Source organism: Myodes glareolus, chromosome 5 (genome assembly GCF_982192425.1).
Source record: "Myodes glareolus chromosome 5, mMyoGla1.1, whole genome shotgun sequence".
NCBI lineage: Eukaryota > Metazoa > Chordata > Mammalia > Rodentia > Cricetidae > Myodes > Myodes glareolus.
This window is the reverse complement of record NC_142030.1, coordinates 89,258,918-89,279,182: the sequence shown is the minus strand read 5'-3', so window position 1 is coordinate 89,279,182 and position 20,265 is coordinate 89,258,918. Positions and strand designations below refer to the sequence as shown.

At 39.6% G+C, this 20,265-nt stretch overlaps 1 protein-coding gene across 6 annotated transcripts in view; it reads right to left on the bottom strand.

Annotated features, from left to right (window-relative positions):
* Positions 1-20,265, bottom strand: part of Ppp1r12b (protein phosphatase 1 regulatory subunit 12B) — a 218,250-nt gene that overhangs the window by 107,914 nt on the left and 90,071 nt on the right. For all 6 annotated transcript variants that reach the window (XM_085688207.2, XM_048430830.3, XM_048430824.3 and 3 more), the window contains one exon: positions 18,598-18,777. In XM_085688207.2, the coding sequence (XP_085544333.1) occupies positions 18,598-18,777 (180 nt within the window). The remainder of the gene's footprint in view (positions 1-18,597; positions 18,778-20,265) is intronic.

The following is a 20,265-nucleotide window of genomic DNA, read 5'->3' as shown; positions in this document are numbered from 1 at the left end:
ACCCCAATCCTCAACACAGGGTGAGCTCTCCAACACCACCCCAACAAAGAGCAAGGGGAGGAGCCATTTCTGCTTTTAAGCCCTCAGGGTAGGTGCTCCCATACCTGGACCATCAGGGCCAGCTCTACTGTGATGCCCAGGAAAGGTAAAAGGGCCACTCTCCTGAGTGCTGTGTGCTGTAGCTGGTGTGGGGCAGGGATAATTCTCCTACTCTTATGACCTCAGGGCCATCTCTCCTACCCACCACAGTTGCAGGGGTGGGGAGGCAGACATCTTCCTCTGCCCAAACCACCATATGGCAGATGAGAGGCAGGGCCAGATCTCCCATGCTCATGTTCTTGGGCCGGTTCACCCTTAGCCCATCAATAGGGTCAGCTCTGTTGTGCTGCCCAGGTAAGGTGCAAAAGGTAGTAAGTTTAACTTTAGTGAGTGTTACAGGTAGTAAGGGGTAAACATTATTTTAAATAATAAAATATAAGAAAAACTATGAAAAGCTAAAATGAAAGAAGGAAAAAAGGAAGAAAGAAAGAAAGAAAGGAAAAGATGGATGGATGATGGATGATGGATGAATGGATGAAGGAGTTCTTGTGACATGAACAGGACATTGCTAAAGAAAATGTGAGATAAAGCCATTACAGGGATGGGGGAGGCTCTGCACAGACAATTAGGAAGAGGTTGATGAAGGCAGAATATGCTCAGAAAATGTCAATTTTTCACTTGGGCAAAGTAATGGTCTAAGCAAAGACATAAACTACAGGCAGGAGAGAAGGATGGGATAGAGACGACTGGGAGAAAAGTTCTGGATATGTAGAATTTAAAGAAACTGACGAAGTGCAGTGGTAGCACTTGGGGCTCGGGCAGGAAGATCGCTAATTTTAGACCAGTTTGGCAAACATGGTGGGACCCCATTTTAACAAACAAACACAAGTAAAAATGGAAAAGGGACTAAAGAGTAATTACTTTGCAGAACTAAATGATCAATCAGCATGGCTTTAAAATTGTCTGACTTTGCATCATTTTCAACTTTGTCCAGAAACTGGTCCTCTGAACATAAAGATTAACTAGAAAATTTCTTACCTTACATACAGAAAAAAATACTTATTTTCATTTAGGATTCATTATGGGTCAAGCTATGGTTATGAGCAAGTTCACATCTGGTAGTAAGTCAACAGCCTATTTACACAGACTTCAAATCATGAGTGTCTTCATTTTGTTTAAGGGTCAGTCAAACTGCAATCTACCCAGCTTCTCTTAGCAACTGCCCAAACTACAGGACAGTAATTTTCATTTAGTTACAATTTACATTACATAATATTTAAGACAAATAAAAAGATAAACAATACAACTAATACCTGTGGATCATTAGCACCCAACTTAAGAATAAAAGACACAATATTAATTTCATCTTTAAAAGATAAGAGCTTTCCTGGATCTTGAATTTTTTAATTAGCTTGTACTACCTTGAGTCTTGGGTTTGTTCCTTACATATTTATGCCTGTTCAAATTAATTAAGAATGCAGAGAAATGAATATTCTAAGTCAGTAATCTTAAACACCTGCATCTTATTCTTACCACCTGCATTTTCTTCTTTTCCACTCACAACATTAAAACAACCAAGTTAACTTCCCAAAGAACTACAAAGACGAGGAGAACCAGCATGAAAGCATGTATCCAAGATGTTAATTGTCATAACAATTGAAAGTATGAATCTAAGATATCAATTGTCATAGCAATTGGAAGCATGAATCTGTGAGACCACAAATTTGAATCCATTCCATCTTGAGTTCAAACCTAATTCTTTTTTATTTACAAATATGGTTTATTATTCAAATTGTCCTGTTTTTCTCTATCCTTAGATGACAATATTTTTACAATCTGAAAAGAATACTATAATATTTCAACTAATCTTACTTTGGCATCAATGAGACAGCTCAGTGGGGCATGCCTGTGGTGTGCAATGCTGGAATCTGACCATTATCATCATATGAACATGGCCAAAAGTAGATCCCTCAAAGTTGTCCTCCACACTACACTGATCTGCTATGGCCTACAAATCTCCTGATCACATTACAGACAATACAACAAAAATGTTTTTGCTTTTTTAAAAATAAATCTCATTGCCATTAAATTATCTGGCATCCCTTAGAAGGCAGTACTTCAAAATGAAGTTACAAACAGGTAACTAAAGGGGACATGAAGGAGCATGGAACACAAAATAATATAAACAAATTCATAGCACATCAAGGTTGATTGCTTGTTACCCTATTTTTATAACACCCCTACCATATAGATGAAAATCCTGATTTGCATACACACAATACAAACCACAATTGAAGTATTTGATGTTGTTCTTCTGTATTAAACATTTTAACATATAAGATTGTTAAAATATTTGAGAAAACAACACACTTTAGGGGTACAACTCCTATCTTTGGACTTGTACTCAGGAGAATCACACGTGAGAACAAGGAGCTCAATTGTAGCCCTGAGTAATTACTGACATCCAAGGCAGGATAGATAACAAACAACAACTTCAAAAAATGTGTGAAAGACAAAACTATGAACTACAACACACATACACAGACACTCTTACTTGAAAAGTAGGTTCACATATTGATCACACAGCATCTGACATTTAACGAAACAATGGACCACTAGATGTTGGACATCCCATTCTATACATTGCAGCAGAGAAATACCTATCAACCATGTGAAGCTGAAAGAGAAGATCACTAGAAGCCACAGATGGAATATAAACACTGTCTCATAAACTTCAGTAAATGGCTTTGACAAAATACAGCTATCTTCAGTTCCTGATCCAAATGTTTCAAAATACAAACCACAACCACAATTGAAGATTTTCACCATCACACTAGAGTGAACATGGTAAATAATTTTCATCCTTCAAGAATACAATAAAAAGGTGATGAGACAAGCCCATTCTTGATCCTCAAGGCTAGATAACTGGATGTTTGATCTAAGGTGAGGTTACTAGGTGGTCTTGATCCTCAAGGCCAGATAACTGGATGTTTTGTTCCTTGTATCCTGGTAAGGAAGTCTTTTGCTCTTCCCTTTTTGCTTGGGGTATATAAAGGCTATGAGAAATAAATTTGGGTGGTTACAGTATACACTGGATGCCCTCCAGACTCTATCTTCTGTTCTTGTCTATTTCGTTCTTTAATCCTCACTCCCCCTTTCAGGCATATTTGAACAGATCAGCTTTCTGACACTAAGATGTTAATTGTCATTACAATTGAAAGCACTAATTTAATATGTCAATTGTCATAGTAATTGTTAGTACTGATTCTGCCATCTCACCACAGCACTGATGCCTTACCCTCAGCTTTCCTGAGCAGCCCTGAGTGCCCAGAATGAGAATGCTAGCAACCTATGGTGGAAGCTTGACTCAATTATTGGAACACATGGGCAACTTACGGTGTCTTTGATTTCTATGGATGAATAACAAGGACTCAACTGTTGGGTCAAATCATGCCAGGGGGGCTACCTCAGACACACCTTGTCAAATACCTGTGCAAAGGCTTTTGGTGGTTTCAACAAACTGATGGCCACTCTTCTCATCATTTCTCAGTAAACAACAGAAAACATTTTATGAGACTATAATGAGGAACATGGAAAATAAGATGAGAAAAAAGTCAAGGCACGACATCTTGGCCACTACTACATGTAGGTCTGAAAAAAGAACTACTTTATCAGAAGGAAATTAACCATAAAAACATGGCTGATATGAGCTCTGAGTGGCAGGTATTAGGTGGCTGCTCCCCCATCTGAAGTGACTGAGGAATTGGGATATTGTTACAAGAGCTTCTGCTGTGCTGGGGAATAGAGTCTTGCCTTTTAAACAAGTGTGTACTCAAGAGGAAGAGAAGAAGGAGGAATTTTTAAAGTCTCTACTCTTGATGCATTATGTAATGTGTTAAGGTACTGCATGAAAAATGTCCTTGTTTTTGGAAAAGTGCAATTTTATTCTGATAGCAATGCTTAACAACAGAAATGGCAAAAGATAATAGACATTTTAATTTAAGACCCAAGTCTCATCATATTAATTCTTAGCAGACACCATTCAGCTCTTCCTTCCCAGAAATGTTCACTGGAGCTAAACAACACCAATGTTTTTAAACAGCTTTACAGAGCCAAGATTCATTTGTACATGAAGTATACTGTTCAACTGTTTTCAGTAATCCACTTATGCAGACATTCCTATCACCAATCTCAAAGCACATTCATCTTCCTCACAAACAAAAACAGAGTGTTCCTGAAGTAAGGATGTACCCTACAAGAGTCAATCACTAGTTTGTTGCCTCCAACTATACAAGTGCTGAGTTTCTAGGATTCTCTCCTCAAGAAAGAAAGAGCACATAAAGGGTCCTATGCAAGCCAGTCACTTACTATGCGACCATGGAAGGCTGTCACTTACTGTGCTACCATGGTAAAAAATTTCCTCTAATATCTAGAAATCACCATGGCAATGTATGACCCTGTAAAATGGGCATTGCTTGTTTGCTGTGCTTCATTTTACTGTAACTGTAGATAATACATTTACAAATGGGATGTTTGCAGCAGCCTTGCTTCTTGTACATCTAATGATGCAATTTTCCACCCATATGAGCTTATTTCACATTTTGCTTATTGTTCTGTTCTTTAAGATTTACTTTTTATTATATATATATATATATATATATATATATATATATATATATATATATGCATGCATGCTTTTATGCCAGAATAGAGCATCAGATCCCACTAGAGGTGATTGTGAGCCACCTTGTGGTTACTGGAAATTGAACTCAAAACCTCTAGAAGAGCAGTCAGTGCTCTCAACCACTGAGACATCTTTCCATGCCCCTTCACATCAGTTTTATGTTTTGACCATTCTCATCTTATTTCAAACTTTGTCATTATTACATATGTCCTAAAGATCTGTGATCAGTAATATCTGGTGTTACTACTGTAACTGTTTTTGAGTGTCATGAACCATATCCATATAAGACAGTGAACTTAATCAATAAATGCTGTGTATGTTTTGATTGTTCTGTCGATTGTCATTCTGTTTCTTCATTTTCTCATGTGTCCATATTCTCTGAGATACAAGAATATTGAAATTAGACTAACTATTAACTCTAGAGGTTTCCAAGTGTTTGAGTGAAAGGAGTTACAAATCTTTCATTTCGAATCAAAAGATAGAAATAACTGTCTAGTGAGGAAATCATATCAATAGCAAAGAAAACCTGCTAGGTCTCATGCTAGTATGTGAATGAAAATACATAACAAAATGAAGTGCTATTCCAACATACACACGAGTGGTAGGAAAGTGAAACAGGCTTGTTAATATGGAGGAAGTATCTAGACAGAAGATAAAACCTGTCACAGCATTCCCTAACCAAAGCCTAAGTCAAGGCAAGGGCCTAGAGCTAGGGAGCTGTAGAAGCAGTGTCTGAGGCCAGCAGGGGCTGAGGAACAACTTGGGAAGGAAGCCATCTCTTAACACAGGAGTGCAGGAGAGGCAGCAAGAGCTGAAGTAGAAGCTGAGTCCCCAATGAAAGAGGTTGCACCAAGCAAGACTGCCAATGGAGGCAAAACAGCCTTTACTAACAAAGTGTCTTCTGGGAATTCAAGAGGAAAAGGCAACATCTGCCTCTAAACAATAAACTCTCAAGTCAGAGGCTACTACTCCAAGTGGTGACTTCAAGATGAAGCCAATGCTCACTTACTAGTATGAATTTCTTAGGGTACCTAAGAATTACATGAAGTCTATTGCCTGTGCCTTCTAAATGAAACAACAAAGCCTACATGACATCACATCTATTTTTAACATGGTTACAGAAATGTTTCAAGCCTGCTGATGAGAACAACTGCTGGGGGGGGGGGAGATTTCTTCCAAAATGTTACTGCTCATTGACACTGTACTTAGTCACCCAAGAGATGGGGTGGAGATCCGTGAGATTCAAGTTTTAAGCATACTGACGTAGTATCTACTCTGCAGCCCATGCATGGGTCTCATTAGCTAAGAAATGGATTCTGTAAGACTACAGATGACACTGACAGTGACTCCTCTGACAGATCTGGGGAAACCAAAACGAAAACCTTCCAGAAAGGGTTCTGGACTCTAGGCACCACTAAAAACACTGGTGATGCAAGGATTAAGTGGACTTTGGATGAAGCTGACGTCAACCCTCAGAGAAGGCAGTACTTAGAGATGTGGTATCAGCAGATGAGAACTAGATTAAAGGCTCAGCGGCCGAGAGCGCAGACTGCTCCTGTAGAGGACATGAATCCAGTTCCCAGTTCAGATGGCAGCTCACAGCCATCTGTGCAACTGTAATTCTAAGGGATCAGACATTCTCTCTTGGCTTCCTCAGGTACATGGTGCATGTTCGGAAATGCAGGCAAACACTCATACAAAAACAAATCTTTAAAAAGGAGATAAAAACTAGAAGTGGGGTCTGGAGAGATGACTGAACTGCCAATGCGGAATTGTTTCTTACAGATGAACACGTTCCATGTCTCTTAAGGTGTAGTCTGAAGGCGCCGTGGACGCTGCTTAAAGGACCGCAAAGGACGTGGGTGTTATATGACTCAGGAACTGAGAGAAAATCACCCGGAAAGAAGTTCCACTGGGGGTCACATCCCACTCAACAACACAGCACAATAAAGGCAACCTCCTGAGAAGGGGAACATCACTTAATGTGGGAAACTTTTATAGCCACCTCAGTCGTCAGCAACACCACCCTGACTAGTCAGCAAGCATCCATATGGGGATAAGAGCCTCACTAACAAAAATATTAAGCTTGTTAAGTTGTATTTTTAAAAGAACCCAACAACTTTAAATTACATTTACTTATTTTGGGGGTTAGGGAGTGCCACAGTATATGTATTTTCAGAGGAAAATTTGTGGGAGTCACTTCTTTGCTTTTATCACATGGGTTCTGGGGTCTGAGCTCAGGTCATCAGGCTTGGTGGCAAGAGCCCTTCTATCTGCTGAGCCATCTTGTCAGACCAATAACCTTTTAAGTTAAGGTTACATACATTGAATTTGTAGGCATTGCTATGACAAAATTGACCATAAAAATAGTAAACATTATGTTTATATGCACTGGGAAACCAAAAAATTTATTACAGTACTTTTTTTTGTTACGGTGATATTCATTTTATTGAGGTAGCTTTGAATCACTATAACTCTGAAGTATGCCTATAACAGACAAAGAAATTGGACATAGAAAGTGAGCCCACATTAAGAACACAGTTTCAAAACCCTGAGATACAGGATCCCTACAGTATGCAGAGTTTAAAGATTAAATGAAATAAGCAACCTGAAATCTAAAATAGTAGCACGGTTTAGACTTTTGGGCAGACCTTACTTCCAAATGTAGTAACACTACAGAAGCCAGGTACAGACCTTAATGATTTTTTTTTTAAAAACTGGTAACAACATGAACACTGTCAAGTAAATTATTTCACAGCTTTAGAAATGAAAAGTTTCTGCACCCCATAAGTCTCTCCATCAACTCAGTAATCCAAATCAGACCAAATCAAACCGAATGAGAAAAGGCCCAGGTTTAATGGATAAAACACTCCCGAATGATTTTCCAACCCCAGAAAGGAGACAGGAAAGGAAGACCAGAAAAGCATATGTATGTTTTCTGGGGGGCAGCTTAAGTATCCTGTGGGAATGGTCTTGAGCATTCCTGAGGTCAGGTCATCATTAGGTGGGCTTTCTGAGACGCAGCAGGGTTTGGAGACAGATGGGAAGGGGGCTTGGGGTGGAGCTTCCACCCAAACATTCCAGATTCTTTGGGTATATATGTATGCCAGGGGCTGGGGGTAGAGGTTCCAGCAGAATATCCCAGACTCTTATTTGGGTAAATGAATGCTAGCAGCTAGGATGAAGCTTTCAGCAGAACATCCCAGACCCTTCAGCTATATGGATGCCAGGGGCTAGGGTGGAGCTTCCACCAGAACACTTATAAGGGAGCCTGGGGAACATAGAGATGTTTATGTCTTCTATAAACAGGCAGACCAATCTGGGTGGAAAAAAGAGAAAAATCATATAGAGCAGTATGATGTTGCAGGCCACTCTATTTATATGATGTCTTCAGCCTGGTGCAGTGAAGCTCACTATTCTGCCACCTCAGGACTGGGGCCCAAGCAAAGGATCACTATTTTCTTTCTTTCCCCCCAGAATTATTTGGAGTTCTATGGCATAATCTTAAATTCTATTTTAAAACCCAGAAACTTCCAGAGTGACACCTTACTGATTTGTTGGTGTTGGGCTAATAGCTGATCAGGATGACAGTTATTGAAGATGGGGATGGCTGGGGCTATGTCTTAAAGCACAACAATGAAAGTCGCCATACTGATTGGTTCTTGTTTGGTTGGAACCGCCAGTTCACCCATGCACGATCCAGAAAACCCCAAACCCCATCTCCTTCTCTCCAGACTCCACCCACTCAGAGAAGCTCTGAACAAAGTAAAGGAAAGGCACCAAAAAGCCCAGCTTCGCATTCTTGGTGGATGGAGGGCAGCTTCCTCCGCTGTAGTTGCCAGCCACCCAACTCCCTGCCTAAAGCGGTCAGCTTTTGCCCATATTTGGGCACAAGCCCAGCTTTTGCCAGACACATCATCACTCCTTTCCTACAACCTATATAATCTGCCTGCTTTAGTTCTGGTACGGGGCTTCTCCAGTCTCCATCTCTGGGACTAGAGAACCAGCCCTGGAGTTGCATTGCTTAAATAAACCTGTTGCTAAACTTTTTAAATTTGGCTTGATTTGGCCTACTGTGTTGGTGGAGAAACCTATTATAGGGTGCAAAAAAAAACTATTAATCTCCTTCCTTTCTTTCTTTTTTGCGACAGAGTTTCTCTGTGTAGCCCTGACTGTCCTGAAACTTGCTTTGTAGACCAGGCTGGCCTTGAACTCAGAGAAACCTGCCTGTCCCTCCTTTCTTTCACTTACTAGTTTTGAATTTTTTGAGATGGGTTTTGAAACAGGTTCAAGCTGGCCTCAAAAGTTGTGCCAGTTCTCCTGCCTCAGACTCCTCAGTGATATGTTATTCCTAATTCTGACCCTTGCTTTCACAGAAAATTTCTGGGTAGCCTGAAATGCTGTCGGATGGTATTTTATTTTCAATGTACAATTTGCCTACTACCATATACACTTTGCTTTCTTCTTGTTCAATATTCACACAAGAAAATATTGTATCAATAAATAAAAAATAGGTTCAACTTTGCTACAGACTTTCAGATAAGGAAAACATTTTAGAGTAAAAATGGAGACAAATTAGAAGACTATAAAAATCTTATTTAAATGACAGCTGTCATAGCTTAGAGACATTTTAAGTGTTTTAAAAATGATGGATTAATTATTTAAGTTTCTAATATTCCAAAGATGATGTCACATTAATCTGCTTACAGCTTCACATTAGCTGGAGTAACTACTTAAGACTCCAAAGGATTCAAGAAGATTGGTATGAGGGTATATGACTCACACAGTAGGGTCATACCCTGAGAAGCAAAGCAGAGGTGAATATAATGTGGGCTATTTGGAGGGACAAGCAGTTTTATCCTCTTGTGGAGATAAATAATTTATAGCCATTTCTATTTAAAAAAATAAAAGGAGGAGGAGGAAAAGGGAGGAAGGGAGGGATATACAATTCAGGATTGGTTAGAGGGGAGGAAAAAGCTACCGGGAAAACATAAGAAGAGAAAAGGCAGGCAAAGACAGTCACTATCAGACTCTAATATTAGCCAAGGGGATTATTTATATTCGGTTGCTAAGGAAAACTTGGAGCTTTGGAAAATGAACTTGACCACTACATGACTGTGACAGCTGCTACTTGCCTTGGTATTCCCGCAGAGCTATCTGCCAAATGCTGGCCATTTGCCATTTCTGTTCTGTAGTCTGCCAGTCAAATCATCTGGCCCGTTAGAACCAGATGTCCCTTCTGTTTTCTATAGTACCCAGGTCAACCCCAAAACTGGAGGACAGTGAGCTATATTCTGAACTGTAGATCAAGACAGGCTAGCCCTGGATTCTGAATGTGGATTATTTTAATTCAAAAATAGTAATACTTCAGTAGACAAGAAAAGGAAGCCTAGCCAATGATAAGTAAAAGACTCTATGGTCTTAGGGCTTCAACATTCCCTTCCATTACAGTATGGAACCTATCCTATCCCTCTCCATCATGTAAAGAGAATAACAGACGTACGCACTAGAGCTTTTTCTGGGAAGTGGGGAGTAGTAAATCCAAGGTCATGCTCTCTCTAAAAATAATAAATTGTATTATATATTTTGTTGTGAAATGTGTATTCAAAATCATAAATTAAGCTGGGTATAGCAGCTCACACCTGTAAATCCAGTTCTGAGACAGGCTGCCTAGGCTACAGAATGAGACCTTGTCTTAAGAAAACAAAACAAGCTGGGTGGTGGTGGCATACGCCTTTAATCTCAGAACTCAGGAGGCAGAGGCAGATGGATCTCTGTGAGTTTGAGGTCAGCCTGGTCTAAAAAGTAAGTTCCAGGGCAGCTAGGGCTACACAAAGAAAAAAATGAAAACAAAACAAAACACAATTAGTCAAGCCTGTAGTTCCAACTACTCAAGAGGTGAGGCAAGGAGATCCTCAAGTTCTGCCAGGGCTACAGAGCTCCTGTCCCTACCCAACTCCTTTAAAAGATAAAGCTAAACACCTTCCTGGACCTGGAGGGAGGGGGAAGGAACTGGAACTTCCCACAGGGCAGGAAACCCTGACTGCCCTGTGGGACGAAGAGGGAGGAGGAGGGGGAGTAGGGGGAGTGGGAGGGTGTTGGGAGGGGGGGTGGAAATGGAAACTTTTATAATTTAATAAAATTTACTAAAAAAAAAAAAAAAAAAAAAAAAAAAAAAAAAAAATAAAAGATAAAGCTAACAAAGGGACTAGAGAAAGTCATTCTGTTGTAAAGTATATTTACCTAGAAACAATAAGGCACACACACACACACACACACACACACACACACACACACACACACACACGAGAGTTCTGAAAACCTTGACTGACTATTGCAATTACTATTGGATGGACATAGCCATTACCACAAATTAGTATCACAAGGAAGATTGGTTCCCGAGCAATTTTTTTCAATTGTTCTTCCTCCTTCCATTTCATTATAACAGTAATACCTTTTAATTCCAGAAAAGTAGGGAATTAGCCAGAATTCCCCCACCCAAAAAACAGGTTTTTTACCTGTTTATCTGGCATCACAATGTGCCCTTTGCACCTAGCTTTGCTCACTTAACAATATGTCAGCAGTCAACTGAGTCCAGAACTAGTGACAAAGCTGAAAATATCCATGGCTAGTCCTAAACACAACACTTCCTCAAAACAAAACCTCTGAGGAGAGCCAACTGTGAAAGGGTGCTAAGTCCCACTCCCCAGTCTAAGTGCTTCAATTACAAGGCAAATGGAGATTATTTCTGAGCATTGCCTTTCTTCTGCTTAAATCTTGCTGTGGCCAGTTTCTAATCCCCATTTATCCCAATGCTATGAATTGTTTCAATGGGACCTGTAAATGAGGGTGTCAAGGCTTCCAGCATGGTTTCCTAGCAGGAGTCAAAACACTTCCACAATGAGCTGATTACAGGGAAAGCTGAAGCTTCAAAGGAGAAGAATTACCACTCAGCATGCTCTTTCAAAAGAAAAATTTAGCTGTTTCAAAACATCTGATTTTTTCCCCTTTAGTTTATGCTTATCTAGAGGGAGAAAGTAAATGGCTTTAATTCTGGAAAAGCTTAAACGGTATGCTTTATGTGATCAAGTCATTCCTCTGCTGAAAATCCTACCATGCTATTTCACAGCTCTGAGATCAGAAGATCAACTTTCTTAACATACCACAGACAAAAACTAACTTCATTTGGTTTTTGCCTACTTCTCGAGCTCCACAATTTCCAAAGACTACCCACTGGAACATAAGTTTGGGGGTTTCTACAAGGTAAAAACAACCCAATTGGGTACATGCTACATTCTACGCATTCCCAAAACCCACTTTCAATCCTCACTCTTTCCAGATGACCACAGGAGGTTTTTTGAGTGAGCCTGCTTAATTTAGCTTAATCCACCGTTTCCCAATTAATTTGGCTATACCCCACTCCCTTCATCTAAATCTGTTTCCATTAAAAGCAAAAACTTTTAGAAATACTATAGTGTCCTTGCCTTTCCTCAGCTCCAGGAATAGAAAGGAATAAAATTCATGAATTTCCTTTGTTTCCTCTAAAATATCACCTTCCCTATTATCAATTTCCAGTTGCCTCTAGTCACCCTCACAGGTTTCTACACAGTCTGATTTAGATTCCCCTCCTCCATGGCCTCACAGAAATTGATGCATTTCTTCTTTTTTTTCATTAATGTGTATATGTGTGTGTCTGTGTATGGATACATGCACGTGAGTTCAGGTGCCCTTAGATTCCAGAAGAAGACATCAGATCCCATGGACCCGGCCAAATAAGAGGTTATAATCTTCTGGATGTGGGTGCGGGGAATCAAATGTGAGAAGAATGAATCAAATCAAGAAGAGAAAGTGCTCTTAACTGCTGAGCCATCTCTCCAATCCCAATTTCTATATTTCTTTTTCATGTCACTTAAAAATTACACAATAGTACTCAATTTGCTTGGTTGTCTTCCCCCAATAGGCTTTCAATACTCAAAATGAGGAAACAGGTTTTTTCCCCCATCTGACGTTGTAATTTTAATCTCTGAAAAACATATGGCAGTCTTCAATAAATGGCTGTTAGATGCTCTGCCTAGATGAGTCTCCATTGAACAAGATTCTATTTAATTGTAACACTATATGTTTGTGCCAGGACCCAAGCTTTCGAGAGCAAAGACCTGGCTTCTGTGTTAAATTCTTGATTTAGGATTCCAAATTCTATGGATAGTAGTTTTCTCTAGTTACTTCTGTCCCTGCCCAGATCTTGACTAGACCCTCCTCCTTTTCATCCTCTGAGGCAGGGTTTACAATGAATACTTCTCATGAACTGGATAGCTCTTCCAGAGTTCTAACTTGATATAGGCAGGTTCTTCATTACAAGTCCCAGCTGAGTATGTCCGACATCACATATACAGTTAAAGCTGAGCTTTCCCATCCACAGTGCTACATATAAATACAACAATATTGGCTACCAATTCTGACAACCCGAGTTCTAGTTCCAGGACCCACATGGTGGAAGCAGAGAGACAAGTTGTCCATCCGGCCCCCACATATGAGCATGGCATTGATCTGCTCCTCCCTCCAAATCACTGAGTAATGCATACACTTTCAGTCCATTCACTTTCCTTCACCTCGTCTATCATTACCCCAGAGCAAGCCCATCCTTCATATTATTTCTACAACAGTCTTCTCCTCAACAATCTCTTCACTAGTCATTTCACACTTATTACCCATTCTTTCCCTATCTAATAACTTCAGGCAGAGTTTAAAAGCTAGAACTTTAAGAAAAGGGATTCATGATACTTTAAGCTTCAAATTGTCTAGTGGCATATTGCCTACAAAATCCACTACTCGGTATGTAACTAAGAAATATGTCCACATAAAAATGCACACAAATGTTTATAGTAGTATTATTAATAGCCAACAGATAGAAACAATCTAAATGTGATTAACTTATGAATAGATAAACAATATCCAACGGTGGACTATAAAAAGAAATAAGTCCCCACACCTGCCTCAAAGTAAATTCACTTTGAAAATATATTAGAAAGAGGTCAGTCAACAACCCCCATCTTGTGTTCCATTTATATGAAAGATTGAAAATAAGAAATATAGGAAAATAGGAAATATAATGGAGAGACGTAAAGAGATGAGGGAAATAGGTATTGGATTTCTCTTACAGGTAATAAGAATGTTCAAACTTCACTGTGCCAATAGTCATATTTAGCCCACATCCTAAAAACCAATGTCTTTGGATTGAGAGATGACTTGGTGATTAAGAGCATTTGTTGCTCTTACAGAGGGACCAGGTTCAGTTCTCAGCACCAATGTGGTGGCTCACAACCATCTGTAACTCCAGTTCCAAGGATCTAATGCCAGGCACCAGGCATGCACATGGTACGTGTACATGCATGCAAAACAGTCACAAATAAAATAAAATAAATAAATCTAAAAATAAAATAAATCAATGTCTTGCTACTTTAAACATGTGGGTTGTATGGTATAAGAATTATGTCTCTATAAAGCTGCTGGAAAAATTCTTCTAGTGGTTCATTATAGTTCATAGCCTATAAATCCCAAATGCTCATCACTGGCTGGAAGACACTGACATGGTATAGTTACTTTCCACCCTCTCCGCAAGTCTCATCTTCCCCCAATGTTTCATTTAGATATAAAACCTTCATAGTGACTCCACTTAACACTGACTGTCTTTTCAATTGCCATAACTGGCTTAGAAAGTTTGTTCCCGAGGGGCTGGAGATAAGGGATTAAGAGCATGTGTTGCTTTTGTAGAAGACCCAGGTTCAATTCCCAGTACTCACATGGTGGTTCACAACCATCCATACCTTCAGTTCTAGGGTATCCAGCACCCTCTTCTGACTTACCTCAGCACCAGGCACACATATAGTACACAGATGCAGGTAAAACACTCATTCACTAAAATAAAACAAATCTTTAAAGAAAAGTTCTTCCCCTAGCTGCTTCTCATCCTACAGACCTCAGTCTAAGCATCACACTCTCATGAGAGCCACATGGGTCCCCCAAAGGAGTTTCTCTTCTGTAACACACTGTTTATAACTCACGCTGCCTATTTATGATACAGGTTGAGCTTCTCCTAACCAAACTTCTGGGAATCAGAAGCATATCAGATTTTGTTGAATTTTTTTCAGATTTTGAGATATTTTCATAAACATAACAAGGTATTATGGATAAGATCCATATCTACACATAAGATTCATTTAAGTTTCATATGATGTAACCCCCACAACCTGTTCCTATATTCAAGACTTGGTCTCCAGCTAGTGGTGTGGGACAATTCTGTATTCTTTCAATTACGTTTTAAATAAACGCTGATTGGCCATAGCCAGGCAGGAAGTATAGGTGGGACAACCTGACAGAAAGTAGAGGTGTGGCAATGAGAACAGGAGTATTCTGTGAAGAAAGAAGCTCTTTTCCGCAGTACTGCCCAGACCATGGAAGAAGCAAGATGTAACCTATCCTGCTAAAAAAGGTACCAAGCCAAATGGCTAACATAGATAAGAATAATGGGTTAATACAGTTATAAGAGCTAATACGAAGCCTGAGTTAATGGGCCAATCAGTTTAAAACTTATGGAGATCTCTGTGTGATTTTCTTTGGGACTTGCCGGCTGTGGGAACTGGACAGGACAGAAACCCCAACAAAGCAGGCCCCTCATATTACAAGCTAGTAGGCCCAACAATTGAGCATTGACCAGATCACGACAGCTCACGGATTGGCATTTTACAACATTCAGAGGTGAGGCTTTATTGGTGGGATTGGTCATTGGAGCTGCCTGTCTTGTTCCAGACATGAGCAGCTTTGCTCATCCACACTTTAACAGTGATGTTCTGCTTCACCACAGGCTCAGAAACAGTAAACCAGCTGGCCTTGAACTTCATCTTTGAAGTCATGCACAAAATAAACCTTCCTCCTGTTAAAAAAATTCTCCCAGATGTTTGTCACAGTGTCCAAAATTATTTCATGCAATTTTTTTAAGTAATTTTGTATGTGAAGTCAGGTATGGTAGCATATGCCATCCTAGACTGAAGGAGGCTGAGGCAGGAGGGCTGACATAAGTTCAAGGCAAACCTAGGCTATATAGTAAATATTAGGCCTGCCAGAAGGACTTGGTCTCCAAGAAACAAATCAAAACCAATTTTGAGTATGTGTGGAATTTGGAATACTTTCTATTTTCAGATTAATGATGCTCAATTGTATATATCAAAGATATAATTATTGCTAGCACTTGTAATTTTTAATCAGCACATATGTTTCCTGTAGGTTCATATCAGATTTGTCCAGTTCGCCTATGTACTACTTGGGCTTAATGCGATTCCTGATAAGAGCAGCTACCAAGATTGTGAAAAGAGTGAAAGTTAGTATAAAACAGTGACTAACAGCTCTTTACTAGTGCCACTCTACTTCCCTCATGCATTCATTATGTGTATGACTGTTCTGCCTGAATTATGTAAATGTGCAATGCATATGATAAGCCTGGTGCCTGTGGAAGTCAGAAGATGGCCACAGATCTCCTGGGACTGGAGTCACAATGATTGGAAGTTACCATGTGAATGCTAAGAATAGAACCTGCATCCTCTGTGAGAGCAACAAGAGCTGAGTGGCCTCTCCAGCCCCACTCCATGCCCTTCTTAAAGGCAGTAAAATGTACTCTTGATTCAGCATACTTACAGTTCACTAATGTCTCAGCTTAGTCCTTTTAATTCTTTTGTTTGGTTCTTTATTTGTTTTATGTAGACAGGGTCTCACTGTGTAACCCAGAGATCCACCTGCTTTTTGCTTCCTGAGTGCTGGGGTTAAAGGTGTGTACCACTCATTCCCAGTTACTCCTTTGTTTTTATAGTTGCTGCTTCTTGAGGAGACGTATCCTGGCCACCCTGTTTATTAAACTACCAGGTGTTCCGTGCATACCTGACTGACAAAACAACTGAAGCAGAATCGAAATCCGTAGCAAACGCTGTCTTACCCATTGTAGGTTAGGACATTAACAGAGGCAGTGCCTCTAGGATTCTCTAATTGACACAGCCTGAAAACAAACATCTTGTTCCAGTTTTCTGAGGATCACCATCTTAACAAATTTAACTTGTTTTATTTCTCTCAGCTAAGAAACAGTTTGAGTGGGAGGTGTAGGTGTATGTATTTGTGTGAGTATGTACATGTTTACATGCAGCTGTGTGGGGGATGGTGTCTTCCTTAACTGCTTCTTCACTTTCACTGAACCAGGAGGTCATAGATTGACTACACGGCCAGTCAGGAGAGCTCCCAGACTGCGTACTTCTGTCTCTGCCAAGTAGAGGTCACAGATATGAGATGCCATGTCTGCTATTACTTGGCTGCTCCTGCTGAGAATGCATGTCCCCATACTTGAAAACACTTTATCAACTGAGTCATCTCTCCTGACCTAAGAAATACTTTAGAGAGTGACTTTTTGGCTAAAGAAAAGACTGCTCTTAAATTTAATTTCTCAGATGAAACTAATGGTACTTCTTTGTGCACTAGTAAAAATATACAATCATTACACGTTTAAGACTGACTTATTATTGTTTACTTGGCTAGAAGCCAATTAGTAGAGGATAACTGGGGGTTAGGGAAATTATTCCGCTCTTAAGACACTTACTGCTGCTCCTCCAGAGGACCTAAATTTGGGTCCCAGCACCTACATCAGGAGGTTCACAACCTCCTCTAACTCAAGCTCCAAGATATCTCATACCTTCATCTGGTTTCCAAAGGTACCAGCAACACACAACATGCGCACGCGCGCACACACACAATGCACTCATACATACACACAAATAAAAATGTCTCCTTAAAAAGGAAAGAGGACCACTACTGGCTCAGAAACCCCTTAGTCCAGAAAACTGATTTTCTTATAATTTTATGGAAAGAATAGGAAAATACTACTTTTCAATACACTTAACTTCCCTCTCCTTTCTCAAAATGTGTGCTTTAAGTTGTCTTCACAATAAGCAAATAACTAAAAAGTTTGGTACTGTATCTTTTAGACAGCATTTCTTGGTTTCACACAAACACATACACACTGAGAAATAGAAAAATATCTTTTTGGATACTGAAAATAAATCAAACTAAAAATCTAAATCTCAATAAAGGTTTGTCTCCTTTTCTAGTTCTAGAAAGTGATACCAAAGCCTCAGTCTTTCATGCACACTGGATGTCACAGAGCTCAAGCTGGACACAACACTCAGCAGCACTGTCCACAATCTCTTAATTCTAACAAATACACAGTTCTGCTCCTCTTCAGGTCTGTCTCAGGTTGATCTAATCTGCTCTCTCAGAGTCTCTAAAACCACTGCAGTGTAGCAAAGCAATGTAGTGACCACCTGGACTCCTAGTCTCAGGCAGGCTAATGCAAAAAGATCAAAAGATCGAAGCCAGCCTGAGGAGCACAGCAAGCCTCAACTGCAGACGGCAGGTCTCAATCCCACATCACCATAAACGCTCATTTTCTTGCCGGGTAGTATTCCCACATGTATAAAACTATACACCCAGCTCTGTTTCTTTGATATTTTTTTTCACAGTATTACTCTGCTACACAGAGCGATCACAGAAAACTCAGAACAAAATGAAGGATCTTTCTTTCTCTGTGCTTCAAGCTCCACATCACAAAAGGCAAATATATTCCTGACAACTATCATAAAACAAATAGAAAAAGGTCTGACTACATATAGAACATAATACCAAATAGTCAGAAATAAGACCTCCACCACAAAAAAACCTTCCAATGTAAGATATGACAGTAAAATTAAGCTCTATTTGAGGCGTGAGTCAAGGACTTCATACCCACTTCTCTGTCTCTCATTTCGGAGCAGAGCCCTGCAAATGCATCAGGAACCTCATACCTCCTCTTCTCCCGGGTTTCCCCAGAGGAGTCTGTTCCAGTGGAGGAGAACACTGTGGCAGCAGGAACCCCATTGGCAGTGCTCGGTGCGGGGCGATTGGTGATCACACACAGAGGACTAGAAGAGACACCATCTGTTGTTTTCTCTGCTGTTGAGTCAGCCTGAGACTTGTAAGGAGTCCTGAAATTAAGAAAGACAGGAGCAAAAGGAAAATGGTCAGGCATGGTATCAACAAAACACTGGCACAGAAAAAGGAAAGGCATAGATCTAACGAGAATCTCCTTGCTCAGATTTTGTTTGTTGGTTTGTTAATTCTGAGCTCTTAAATATTGGAACAGTATGATTATACACTTAGTCTGACATCTTCTGACTTACATTTTATAAGATTATTTTTGCATGAGATTAAAAAACAAACAAACAAAAGTCAGTTGTGGCACAAGGCAAGATAGTGACATATGCAAGTGTCCTAAATGACGCATTGCCACCTGACCTCCCTCCACACATGCACAAAGAGACACATCTCACTACAGGTGAAAAAGACACCAAAATCACTTACGATATTAGTCTCCACCTGTCCCTCAATTCTTGGCAGGGGAAGTCTTTGTGGCAATCCTCAACCTAGATTTGATGATCATCTTCTTGAATTATCCATTTAATAATTATTCTATAACCTCAGTCTATTTGGTTCTCTCTCACCTAGTCCAGCAACTGCAGTCTTTTTTCCATTTAGGCAAGTGCTTAATTCTCTACATTCATAGCTGCCTAAGTAAGAAACTGAAACAGAAATCGAGCAGGATTCTATATGTAACCTTAACTACCGACTACAACAGCAAGCTGTTTAATTAAAGCCATTTATGTGAAAATAAGATCTTTGTTTCTTAACAAAGAGGAGCAACCACTGGCTCTCCACCCAAAAAGCTATCATTTGTGATGTCACAGCTTGTTGCTGGGGTAACAGAGATCCAAAATTGATACTTGCAGAGATGGAAAAAGCAATGAAAAGCATGAACGTTAAAAATCTGTTTTTCACCTACTCACAATTATTATCAGAAATGTTTACAAGTAGCTACCAGCAACCTTCCAAATATATTAGGATAAGTGTAAAAATAATAATCAAATCATAAAGTCTAAACACAGCATTAAGAAACACATAAAAATAACACTTTTGAAGATAAAAGCTATATCTAAAACATATAAGCTATTTCTCTAGATGCAATTAATACCTCAGATAAGGTGATAGTGTATATTCATTTTCTTATCTGAAAAGTTGGAGATAATTTCTCAGATTTATTAGTATACAGGAAATACTAATAAAATTAACCAGAAGCATAGTCATAAGAAATGTGGTGCCAACCTGGGAATAGTGTATGCACTTCTAACTCTCAACTACTAAGAAGTTGGAGAAGGAAAATTCCATGAACTCAAGATTTGAGACCAATCTGGGAAACAGACTCCATCTCCTCTCCAAAAAACAAAGAAACAAGCAACAGAAACAAAAAAAGCTGCAAGTAAGATTTTATACTTAACAAAAGCTTGCTGAAGTCTCTTCTTGGGTTAATAATATATTTTGACTTCTCTGCAATTTCTTTGTTTTTATTCATAGGTATGTATGTGTTCAATGCATAAGGGAAGAGGTCAAAGGTTAATCTGTGGCACTAACTCTCTCCT